The 13,105-nt window shown below is 52.8% G+C and overlaps 1 protein-coding gene across 4 annotated transcripts; it reads left to right on the forward strand.

Annotated features, from left to right (window-relative positions):
- The first annotated feature begins 7,936 nt into the window (after window positions 1-7,936).
- Window positions 7,937-13,105, forward strand: LOC119094895 (enoyl-CoA delta isomerase 1, mitochondrial). Of its 4 annotated transcripts, none has more exons than XM_037217807.1 (7): window positions 7,937-7,971; window positions 8,621-8,777; window positions 9,229-9,353; window positions 9,858-10,004; window positions 10,597-10,718; window positions 11,554-11,735; window positions 12,869-13,105. In XM_037217807.1, the coding sequence occupies exons 1-7, from the start codon at window positions 7,969-7,971 to the stop codon at window positions 13,033-13,035; spliced, it is 903 nt and encodes a 300-aa protein (XP_037073702.1). In that variant the 5' UTR covers window positions 7,937-7,968; the 3' UTR covers window positions 13,036-13,105. The 4 variants fall into 4 exon arrangements, with proteins under 4 accessions (XP_037073702.1, XP_037073705.1, XP_037073704.1 ...); XM_037217810.1 differs by lacking the exon at window positions 7,937-7,971 and adding an exon at window positions 7,978-7,984; XM_037217809.1 differs by lacking the exon at window positions 7,937-7,971 and adding an exon at window positions 7,981-7,989.

A 13,105-nucleotide genomic window follows, 5' to 3' on the forward strand; every position in this document is an offset into this window, starting at 1 on the left:
TTTCATCTCGCCACGTCTGCAGGCTGGCCCTCACAGCCCTCTGACGTTTGTGTGGCTGCGCCGGGCCTGCTGCCGCTCCGTGGTGCGCTCTAATCCCTGGTTCGCTATCGCTCTCGCTAGCTGGGGAACGTGGCGAAACGCTGCAGCGTTACCAGCGCCGCTGGCACCACCTGTGACGTCATTGGCGGAGACGCCACCGCTGGCGTGGAGCGCGGGGCGCAAGCGGACGCGAAAATAAGTCTGAAGGTGATGACGTCATCGTTCGGTCCCAGGTTCTGCACCATGAGGGCGCCTAGGCCCCACCGGCACCAATCTATCCAAATGCGACGTCACGCCTACGACGCTATTATGACTCAACAGCGAAAATACTGGTTCCAAACAGTCATTGACGCCAGTTGCTCCTCTGTATCTATGTGTGGGTGACAAGCACCGGTAGGGACGCATACATTCGGGTATGCAGGCTAGTGTATGTGCGACTGAAGACTGGCGTTCCCCACCTGATTGTGACACGCGTCGTTCAACTGTGCGAACAAATGGCCTCACAATCTGTCTATGTTTGCGGTCCCTCATTGAAAAGTCAAAGATACCTTGATTCTACTTAAATCATGTGCATGTTGCATCACACGCACAGTGAATGTTGCGATGCGCTAGCTGCGGCGAAGGTTGCGCTCCTTGAAAACGACGCGAGCCCGCGGGGCTTTTGCGGACAGAAAGGGACAACCGTGAGGCATAGGACTGGCAGATCGAGCGATAACCGTCACCAGGTCCACCCGAGTGGGTCAGAGCTCCAACAACGCACCGTCGGCGCACAACATCCGTCACCTCCCAAGAACACTCGCAGCAAACCTTCAACGCCATTGTCACAGCTGCGAAGCAAATGCCTATCTTGTGACGTTGATCGGGCTCGCGACCGTCGCGCATTTGAACACTGCATCACCTCAACACACGTCCGTCACCCGGTCCTCTGCGCGCTTCGTTTCCGCCGTCTTTAATTACCGAGACAACGTCCGTCACCCGGCCATCTGCGCCCTTCGTTTCCGTCGTCTTTAATTACCGAGACAACGTCCGTCACCCGGACTGCTTGCGTGCTGCGTTTCCGTCGTCTTTTTTAATTACCGAGGACACGTCCGTCACCCGGCCCCCTCTTGCGCGGCTTCGTTTCATCAGTCGTTCTTTAATTACCGAGACAACGTCGTTACACGGTCCTACTGCGCGCTTCGTTCCGTCGTCTCTTAATTACCGAAACAACGTCCTCAACACCGGTTCCTCTGCGCGCTTGTTTCATGTTCGTATTCTTTAATTACCGAGACAACGTCCGTCACCCGGCCCTCTGCGCGCTTCGTTTTCCGTCGTCTTTAATAACCGAAACGACGTCCGTTACCCGGTCCTCTGCGCGCTTCGTTTCCGTCGTCTTTAATTACCGAAACATATCAATAAAAAAACACTTTAATTACTCCACCGCCGACCTAAGCTCTCGGAAAACTTTATATCTGTTCCACTAAGCGGAGACCTCTGAAACGTGTCCCATCATCAGGGGACCTGCGTATGGATTTCTGAGAAATCAAATGGTTTTCTATCGGGCGTCAAATCCATCCACATAATTTGAAAAAAAAATATTGTCAATGCAATCAATCAGGCAAGGGAGCCAACACCGAGGAGGATTCTATTCACGGCCCGCAGAAGAGACACACACAACCCGGCTAGAGCTTTCCACGATCACAGTGCAGCTACCGCCGAGTAAGCCGAGGTCTTCGAAGCCACGGGACGGATATCATTGCTCTGAATTTTTTAATACGCTTGCTACCGAAGGCATGCCGACGTAGCGAGGTTTGCGTGCATAAACAAAACGTTGTCCATGTGAATGCATAGTGGTTTAGTTGGGCTGCACTGTACCGCATGACGTCACCCGTCGGCGTAGGTCGAATCTGGCTATGGTATCCCTCTATCGGGTAACACACAAAGTACAAAACAAAACGAAATCCGAAGTAGTTTAAGATTTGCCAGGAACTGGAACAATTTTCCAGCTTTTGGACGTCATGAACGCTAGATGCTAAGAACGCTGAGTGTTGTGGATTTTGGATGCTGTCATTCAGGATGCTGCAGGCCTGGATGTCGTGATTCTCCTCTTTCCAGGGATATTGGACGATTGGGGATGTTATGGGCGCTGGGTGCTGTGATTTTCAATGTTTTAACAAATGGACGTTACGAACTCTGCATGTTTTAATACGTATTCAAGGGAAGTGGAAACAGCCGTAAAAATAGCCCTGGCGAATGATGGCGTCACTCACCACGGCGGTGACGTCACTGCTGGGGTGCGCTGTGAGGTGCGGGCGAACCTGGACGTCTCGAGGTCCGCCAGACACCGACAGCACCGGCAGGCCGGCCAGCGATGTGTTGCGGTGCGTCGACCAGAACGCCTCCACCCACCCGTAGTAGTCGACCATCGCCCGGTCTGTTGATGGCGGTGACGTCACGGGTCATGTGTGACGTCATGGATACGCCAGGGAACGTTTTGGTGTGATATTACAGCGCAAATGGGGCAGATGCAGTTGTGGCGCAAGCTGACGGAAATCAAGTCACAGGATGCACGCCCATTCACTGACAGGGCCATTGGCTTGGATTAGCAAGTGGGAGAAATGGATGCTAGTCGGTCTTGAGAGTCAAGTGTCCCAAATTTGCGAATTTATCGGTGTTTTTGACCCCACGACACATTATTCTCCAAAGAGAAACACTGAAAAATTGTTCTCAGTGAGCACTGTGGGATGAAAATGACCCTGCCCACAACCATCAACAGCACCGCCTGATACACTGTCCACGACTGGGAGAGGGATGCTGCAGGCACGCTACGACTATGGAAGCTCATTGTCACCGCCGCATAATGCTTGCTTTCAATGCGCTCTGTAGCCTGACACCGCTCACCAACATAGGCAAACCAACTACCTAAAGCCATGCACGCCCTTCAACGCAGCATTCGGCAAACCAAACTGCCAAATAAGACCATCTCCTGACAACGTGTACGGCCAGGGAGCACAGAGAACCGAGGGAACAGCGCGAGGAACAGCGAATATCCCATACGCGCGCTGTGACGGTGCTCCATGATGACATTTCCATGTTGGTAAAGAAATATGTGATGCATCGTTAATATTAATACAATACTGAGGATTCAATCAACGATTTCGAACAAAACGTTTGAGCAAAACATTCATTATCATAAATAATTGCATATGCCTAACTGCTGTTTCATTCAACAAATGGCATGTAAATTAAACCGGAGACGTCAAAGACTACCTTGGATATTCGCTTGGGTACCCTGCATCAAGGTGGGCGACGTCTCCGGCTGCTATCGAGGACTTAGCATTGGAGAAGACGCGAATTTTCCACCTAAAAATGTGAGCTGAATACAGGAGGAAAGTGCACGAAAGTGATAAAGTAGAAAATGTTGGATCGCTTGCTGCCCATCTACGGAGCGTCGCAATCGATTTGACCGCAAACGTTAAGTTCCGGAGGTGTGTCTTGTTCTCATTGGGGTGGGCCTGACGATTTCAAATTGAAAAATTTGGAGTCTTGTTTTAATAATCTAGGCTTGGATAATTACAAATTTGTAGTCAGTCATGGACGGCCTAGAAAACCATCATCAAAACTGATGAATAACTTTAATCCAATAAATAAAAAAACTCGCCTGGTCATATTTTACTCTCACTGCAAGACACAATTTCGAAATTTGTGTTGCCCTAATAGCCAAATCCAAACTTTGTATACTGCTTGACAGAGTGAGCCACGTTTATTGCAGAGTGACATAATCATGTGATAGGCTGGCTGGTGGAGACGGCTCCCATACCAGGGGCGGTTGAAGCTGGAGTCACCGACTCATCGCTACTGTACATCCCTGGAAACTAGCCCAATTCACAGATACCCTGTTCACAGACACCTGATGACCTGACACCTGATGATTCACAGACACCTGATGCCGACACGCCGCAGCAGCATTGTGCACGCGTCCGGAGGGGTTCAAGCCGCACAGCCTGGCGGAAGTGCCGGCGTCATCACAGTCACACCGACAGCGCCGTGCCAAACCGGTGGTCTGCACCGCAGCGGCCGAGGCGGGAGGCTCGCCACTGCCGCACGGTCAGCGTGAGCCGTGCACCGGGCCACGGCCGTCCCCATATCGCCTGCCTTATCAGCCCACACAGCACGCCGCTCCGGTCTGGCTGCACGTGGGCCGTCGCCGGGGCACCGCCGGATCCCGGCAGCATTAGTGTGTGCGAGAGACAGCGTCGGAAACTCTCCAGGGTAATATATATATATATATATATATATATATATATATATATATATATATATATATATATATACAAATATAGAAAGATGGCCATGCCAATTATTTCCAACCTTGTCCCCAGAGGTGGCGAGGTTGCGAAATGTAACTACTGGCGTTTTTGCAGCCATTTTCCCGCGTTCATATGCCATGGTGGCATGCCCGAGTTTGCACTCCCAGGCTACATTCGATAACTTGACCCTGGACCCCACAATACTCAGAGCCCACGACAGGATTCCAATCCCGGATCCCACAGAATTCTTCAGTCCGGGATCCCCAAGCCCCCCCCCCCCCCAATCCCAGATCTCGAGGCACCGTGCCATCTCGAGTGTCAACGCATCCCTCAATCTCGGATCCCCAAGCGCCTCCCCCCCCCCCCAGTCCCTAGATCTCAAGGCACCGTGCCATCTCGAGCGCCAACGCATCCCTCAATCCCGGATCCCTACGACTTCCTCTATCCCGCTCGGGCCCCCGGGGGGCGGGCTTCTGAGCGCGTGCCGTCCGTACCGATCCTCAGCGGCGGCTCGGCGATCGGCGCCGCCAGCAGGTACAGCAGCCGCACGGTGGCCGGGTCGAAGCCGGGCAGCGCCAGCAGACCGCGAGCCACCACGCCGCCCTGCCGGCACGGCACACGAGCAGCGGGTCAGACGGCGGCCGCGGCCGGGGCGGCGGCGCACCCGGCCCGGGGTGCGAGGGGAGGGGGTCAGACGGCGGCCGCGGCCGGGGCGGCGGCGCGCCCGGCGAGGGGAGGGGGGGGGGGGGGGGAACAATGCTGCATGTCTCCGTGACAAGTCACAGTGAATTGCACGCTGGTGTCGTTCTGGAGTGCAAGCGATGACACATGTAGACAAGATAACCATGTGACCTCTGCCCACCACCACACCCCAGCCCCACCTTGCCCTGGCACCACTCCACATGGAACGGATCTCCTCCTCACGAGCGCCCAGCTGCCAACGTCGCCTGTCACCTTCCAACCCCCTATCGCCTTCTCACGCCATTCCCTCTCACCATCGAGTGGCCGACGACGGCGACGGCGGTGGGCGCCGGCCCGCCGGGACCGGCCCGGTACAGGCGCAGCACGGCCCTGCACACACTCGGCCACGAAGCGGGTCTGGTCGGCCAGCAGGCGGCCCTGCGTGCCGGCCAGGTCCTCGGCCAGGTCCACCGTGAACACGTTCAGGTGGTGCCGCAGCCGGCCGTCCACCGACTGCCGGTAGGCCACCGACGCCAGCGAACGTGCTGCCAGGTGGGAGCTGGGTGAGACGCTGGGGGTGGGGTCTGGCAGGGTGCAGATGGTCTCCCACCCCACCCTGGCGGGGGGCGGGATCATGATCAGGGTTGTGAATGGGCACTGGAATGGAAAATAACTAACACTGGGCTGTGGGATGGACACTGATAGGCATACATGGTGTGGCATGTGGAGTGCTTGATGTCAGCAGACTGGCACAGCATACCTGATAAGATATCACTTCACTGAGCTATGTCCTTCAAAAAGAAAATGTAACTACCATGCACCATGGATCAAGCTCTTTCTGGTGAAATACACTGGATGCCAGAGCACAGCAGTACCTCTGACTAGTGCAGTAATACAATTTTTGAAATACTTACACTAATAAGCCTCAAACATATGATGCTTGGCTTGTAAGTCATTTAACACAAGGAGAGATTAAAATCAGAACCAACTGGCATGTAAACAGCTTAGAAACTAAGACCTTGCCCTTCAATGGAAACAACTATGATAAACAAAACTTAGCAAAGCTTTTAGAAATTCAAGCATTTACAGAGAGTCAAGTCAGCTGTCCATACCCCTAACACATACCTTGTTTGTAGGAGCCACCATTGCCAGGTATGAAGAGCACTGGGATGCCATTATATTTTCCATCTCTCAAATGCTCAGTATAGACACCCTCACCATATGCATACAGCTTGTACCTTGGGTGCCTCTGGGTGATGTTTGCCGGCAGATGAACCCGCTGAAATGAACGTGGTTATACAATTACCCCTTGAATTGAAGGTTCTAATCACATGCCTGTGCAAAGTTGTTGAAACCTTCATCCTTAGTTTAAAGGAGGTGTCCCATGAGTGTATGGAGCTTTTAGCTGAAACACACATTTCAAATATCATTGAGTGCAGTTTACAGCCCTCCCCTTCTTAAGACCTAAAACCCCCTAGTTTCTGATCTACACACCTAAAAAGATGTGTAGCTTTTCACAGACAGAGACCTTGTAACACAAAACATGAGCACATAATGATATTTGGCATAGCGAGCTTAGCACAGCCCCCACCATCTCTCAAGTCCTTCAAGTGAGTGCTGGGGGAGCCATTTCACACAGCTAGTTTGACAGTTCCCCACCATCATGCAAATGTTTCATGGCACAATCAAACAATGTCACCTTGAGAGGGACAGTTAACAAATAGATAATTTGTGCTACCAGAATCAGTCTTTTTCACCTGAAAGCTTGCCAACAGCTATAAGCAAGATTGCTTCATCAAATCTGATGCTTGTTTCAATATTTTCAAATGTAGAACATTCTCTCTGACCATGTCACACCACTTTAATAGAATGATGACATGTCTAACAATCTACAACAATAGATTTCAAAAAGCAGCTCAAAAGTAATAAGATATTATCAGAACAAACAATGCTGTTCAAGACTATGCTTGAAAATCCCGCTAGCACCGTCACTGCATAGTACATCTTACCAGATTCCATCAAAAGGTAAGGAAACTCCAACAACAATGCTTGGAGATTTGTATGCATTTGTACAGTCATGGAGTGCATAAACAGGCAATAATTTCCCAAATTCATGAGTTTAAGTTTAAATGGACCATGGCTATCTGCACCAGCCATTCAACATCTGATGCTTATCTGGCTGTGTGGTGATGTCTCACCAAAACACTAACAGCTACAGGACCCAACAAACGTAATGGCACCATAACAAACAGAGCTTACCACAAATTGTGGATATTCGTACATGTACGTCATTTCACAGCCATTCTCTTCAGACACCGTCAGGAAGTTGTAAAAACCATAGCCGATCAGAAGGAAAAGAGTGACAGATATCACGACTGGAACTGAGGAAGAGGCCATCACGCCTCCTGCTTGCGCGCCCACGCCGCTCACGAGTGCAGCGTTATGCAAAATGCCGCGTGATAGTTATGCAGCAGCCGAACCGACACAAAACACGTGATTGTTTCTCAATCACGTGGCACACTTCCAGCGCCCTAATCATATCAGCGCTGACGACGGCACGGCCCTACGACGACGGGAATCGGGACCCGGCAAGTAACTTTTCACTAAAAGACGACACTTTTGATGACTGTATAGAAAAGGGCCTAATGACGTCATACATAGTGGTTTCCGTTCTCTGTTGCTACTTTTTCATCATTGCACTGTTTATCACAATACGGAAACATCCACTAAACTATGACCTTTGTGTGGAAAAGCAATCAAATCGGGTTTAACCTTGCATCTAGGAGCGGAAAAAATGAGAGTGAGCGAAAATTACTCTTACGTTACCAGATTTCCCTTCATTCCCTCCCCCCCCCCCCCATATTCCTGCCAATACATCATCCATTTTATGCGCACCTGTTACGATTAGTATTTGTAAGCAAACTTCTTGCTCGCACGACTGCAGTGCTCCAGTATTGCCATGGTGCGCGTACTCCGTTGGGTTCTGCGGGCCAAATTTTTACCTGCCATGCGTGCAAAGCCTGATAAACCACAAGGCGGTGACTGCATAGTCTGGCATAAAACAATTAATTTTAAGCCTTAGGTGTGTGATCGATGGAAAATAAAAACCAAGTGCAACAAAAGTTAAATTATTTATCCTGATTGCATGTTAACTCATCTAATATGATATATTGGTGTTGTCAAAAAGATGAACTGGCATCTGCAGATGGCTGATTCAATATTTCCAGGCATTATTGAGTTGCCTCAGTGTAACCCAAAATTTTAACTGTTTGAATTGTGTCAGCAGTGCAAATAATAATATGACAATGATGTTGTGTACTAGTAAAAGAGTGCAAGGTGCTAACTGAGACTAGTACTTAGACAGGTCCATAGACACCTTATGTACCAAAGTGCTGTAAAATGGCTGTGATAGGACTATTATTTTATAAGGCTGGGTTTGATGGTTTAGTACCAGCCAGTGCCAATTGCAAGGTGGTACCCTCAAGGCTTGTAGTAGTTATTGCACTTCAGCACTTTTCATTCTCTGATATACAGAGAATTTAGATGAATGTGTATGTCATATGTGCTCAGATGCATCTGGAGGAATTACATTCATGCTTCTTATTCTTCAGATTGCAAGGCTCGGCCTGGGTTTTTGTGCCTCGGAAATGGGATCAATATGGAGAACCACCAGAGCTCTTTGCTCACCTCACCATAGCTCTAGGATAGGACGTTTGAGAATGTCCACCCAAGAGTTACTGAAAGTGGACATAATCAATGAAAAGCAAGGTAAGCTGCTGTGACTTGAAACATGAACTTCTTCAGGCCTCGAAAGTACTTGTTTGGACACTGCAGCCTACTGTGGTAAATGAGACATTGGGAAAGTTTTCAGTCTGTATCAGGTTATATATCTTTTTGTTCCATCAAAGCTAATGCATCATCATTTTTGTTGTTCTCAGCTTAATACAATAAAGTTGCCAAACTTGGCCCCTTTCCTCTAATTTGGTGAGATGGTTGGTTGACTGCTTATTGGGGATGCAGCTACTGAAAGCCATGAAGCTGATGTGGCTTTTGCATTCTGTCACTGCTTGACTGATTAATCAGGACAGTTGTGTTTCCTGAAAAGCAATGCCAATGATTGCTTATCAGCAAACACACCCCTGCCACCAGCATATGCCAGCCTGCCCATATCCATTAGCCTCCTCAGGTGATTTCTCACAATCTCCCTCCTCTGGGCCAGGCGTTGGCGAGATCTGCATGCAAAAGAGCCCGGTGAACAGCCTGGACCGGGCCATGCTGGCTGGCCTGGTAGACAGCATCTCTCGCCTTGAACGTGATGGCTGCCGTGCCCTGCTCATCACCTCGGTCGGTGCCGCCGCGCTGCTGCTCAGCTGCCCCCCCCCCCATGCAGTTTTGCTACCATTTGTCTGCTGCATATATGCATGGTTGGGTTGCCATTTGTCTGATCACATGATTGACACACATGCAATGTTTTAAGTTCTTGCAACAGACAAAATATGCATGACATATGAAAGGTGCATCAAAATGTTGCATTATTATTGGTATCCAGTTCATATCATGCATGGTAATAGATCAAATCTGCAACATGAAAGATGGAATGTATGCCCAAGCATGCAATGATCTTTTTCCTGGTGGTTGAATAAGTACCCCAAAAGCATAGCATCCAAAACGACCAATCGTGACCGATTGAGCTCTCCAAGACCCAGTCTCCCCAACTGTGCTGCACCACTCCTCTGCACCGTCACCATCTCTCTCTCCGACCGTGGACCCGTGTTGCACGGCCTGGAAGCCGAGCCCCCCCCCCCCCACACACACACACCGTCACGTGACCGGCGCCGGTGGCCGCAGGGCGTGCGTGGTATCTTTTCGGCCGGCCTCAACCTCCTGGACCTGTACGACCAGCAGAAGGAGGACCTGCTGCAGTACTGGGGCATGGTGCAGGAGATGTTCCTCCGGCTCTACGGCACCAGCATGCTCACCGTCGCCTGCATTACGGTACGCCTACGGCGCATGGGCGCGGGGTCGCCGTGTGCAAATAATTATCTCAGAAGCTGCGTTCTGGTAATGCGGACGGCCAGGCATAGTTCATTGTTCAGGCAACTTGGAGATTCATGGGAGTGGAGGTTGTCCACTACGCGAACCTGCTTGTTGTAATATTCCTTCGCCAACGCACATTGTCTCGGCGCGGGGCACCGTGTCACCTCGCACGGCAGACGCACGCACGCACGCACGCACGCACGCACGCACGCACGCACGCACGCACGCACGCACGCACGCACGCACGCACGCACGCGCGCACACACATACATACAAGGTACTTTGCGGGGCAGGTGAGCCAACGAAAGATCAGCATGTGTCATAAGAAATGTCGTTTGCCGAGTGGTGTCAGCTGAGCAGCGAGCTCAAAATGCGTCAGAGACCTGCATCTCTTCTCGTCTGCCTTGGCCGGTGGCAGCCTCCCTTTCTGTGGTCTCGGGGTGCCAATCGCCTCAGGAATCAGCGTGGCCTGACACGGGCACCGACCGCAGCTGCCTGCCGCGCGCCTGCGCACGAGCGAGACGGCAGCGTCACCTGTGTGGCCCGGCAGGGGGCGGCGCCGGCGGCCGGCTGCCTCATCTCGACGTCCTGCGACTACAGGCTGATGCTGGACCAGCCGAAGACAGTGATCGGGCTGAACGAGAGCCTCGTGGGCCTGCCCGTGCCCGACTGGTGCGTGAGAGGCAGGGCGTGGGTGGTTTAAGCGGAACTGATGTGTGAGGGAAGGACTGGTGTGCGTGCGTGCGTGCAAGGGGGCAGCGTTGGGGTGTGTGTGCGGGGTAGCTGGTGTGTGATGTGTGCGAAGGGAGGGGAAGAATAGGATCGATTTGTTTGAGGAGTTCGGCTTCAGTGAGCGAGCCAAGCTCCTCTGGCTCCTCATCCCTGGCTGAGGCAAATGACCTGACCTGCGATGACGTGGCCTGACCTGATGGGGCCTGGTCTGACTGAGCAGGCGTGACGCGTGATCACGTGACCTGGTCTGGTTGACCCGACCTGACATGACATGACCTAACTAGGCTTACCCAACCCGACCCAACCGATCTGATTCGTCAGACCTGGCAGCCTGACCTGACCCTACCTGATGCAGCATGACCTGATCAACCTGACCGGCGTGGCCGTCCTCCACCTACCTGCTGACACGACCTGTCCTTCCTCACGTGACATGGCCCAGGCATGCAACGATCAGGTCTGTACACGAGCCGCCTGCAGCTACGCCGTGAGCGACGCGTGAGAGTCAGACAATATCCACGTGTGACCGCGCCGTGAGTGACACGTGAGAGTCAAACAAGATCCACGTGTGACCGCGCCGTGAGTGACACGTGGGAGTCAGACAAGATCCACGTGTGACCGCGCCGTGATTGACACGTGGGAGTCAGACAATATCCACGTGTGGCCGCGCTGTGAGTGACACGCGAGGATCAGGCGCGGACCGCTGTTGACCGAATCCCGAACTGACCTGACCTGACCTGACCTGACCCGGCCTGACCCTGCCTGATGACGCCAACAGGATGCGAATGAACTTCTGCGACGTGGTGGGGCGGCGCCAGACCGACCTGGCGTTGCAGATGGGGCTGCTGTTCCCTGCGCGCGACGCCCTGCGGATTGGCCTCGTCGACCAGGTGGCTGACTCGCCGGAGCAGCTGCGCGAGGCGGCGCTGCAGCGGGTGGCACAGTTTCTCAAGGTGCCCGGTGAGTACCGGGGACCGGGGCCGAGAGGCAGCGAAGCGGGGAGGCGGCGCCGCCTCGGTGGAAGGGTGGCACCCGGTGAGGACCGGGGATCAGGGAGGGGTCCAGAGCCCGGCGAAGCGGGGAGGCGGCGCCGCCTCGGTGGAAGGGTGGCACCCGATGAGGACCGGGGATCAGGGAGGGATCCAGAGCCCAGCGAAGCGGAGAGCCGGCGCCGCTTCGGTGGCAGGGTGGCGCCCAGCGCAGCACTGGCGCTGGAGGGGATCGCGGCCGCTGGTTTTGTGGGAAGGGTGGGTTCCGCGCTCCTCACTGATGACTCAGCCCTGCTGGCTTTCCTCTGGAGTGGCTCGGGATTGCTGGTGTGGGTACATCTGCGTTCACTGACTGAAAATGTACAGGGGGCGATGGATTTAGTTTCGCAAAATAAGTGTGAGGTGGTTGGGCTGAACACGTAAGATGACTGAACCAGCCTGCAGAATACACCAAAAATAGTTTTCCCCGAAATTCAAATCACTGTTCTCCCAAAGCTGGGGGAAGGGTGTAGTCACCCCCTCCCTCACCTTACCCCTATCTGGATAGAAAATTACACCCCTTCACGGCGAGTCGGCAACTAAACGGTTGCGGTTGTCAACGGGGTGTTAACAATAGGGTAGAGCATTTCGTATGAATCTGTAAGGAGTCCAAAGTCTGTATTTGCTATCAGGCAGCTGCACGCGCTGGGAGTGTATGTGATTTTAGCCACCTCGATTTTGTTGAGCCTGCTCATTGTCTGTGCACAGGTTTGCGGTGATTTTGCGTGCACTCTAGGCTGCTCACTTTCATGTTTGCATTGAAAATGTCACAGCTTATGACGTGAAGTTATTCTGGGGGTCGGGTGGGCCATTGAGGCTTTGCGACGTACTCAGCTGCTGAGACTATGTGGCGTCGTCCGCCTCTTACCCTAGCAGGAAGGGCGGGCACCGCGGGGAATCGAACCCCGTATCCGCGGGGAATCTGGCTTCCCAAACGCGCTGAGGTTAACGCAGGCGCGTTAACCACTTCACTGCCGGCACCCCCAATCATTCTAAGTTCCGTGCAGTCGTTGTGCAGTTATGCTAACGAAATCTCGCTTTACGAACGACGCCTTCCCGTTTCAGATGAAGGCCGCGTGCCTTCGAAGCGGATATCGACAGAGCCGCTGCTTTCGTATCTGTCCGGTAGACGGCAGAAGGACGCAGAACTGTTTGTGACCAGCTTGTCCCAGGAGAGTGTACAGGCCGTCATGGGGAAGTACCTGGAGGCCCTGCGCAACAAGAAGGCCTGATGCTCTGGGCGAATGCATGCAGTCGCTTGTCGCCTGGCAGGTCATTTTCACCTGCAGTCGGATAAGGAGG

This window comes from Pollicipes pollicipes, unplaced genomic scaffold (assembly GCF_011947565.3).
Source record: "Pollicipes pollicipes isolate AB1234 unplaced genomic scaffold, Ppol_2.1 Scaffold_4219;HRSCAF=4965_pilon_pilon_pilon, whole genome shotgun sequence".
Taxonomy (NCBI): domain Eukaryota; kingdom Metazoa; phylum Arthropoda; class Thecostraca; order Pollicipedomorpha; family Pollicipedidae; genus Pollicipes; species Pollicipes pollicipes.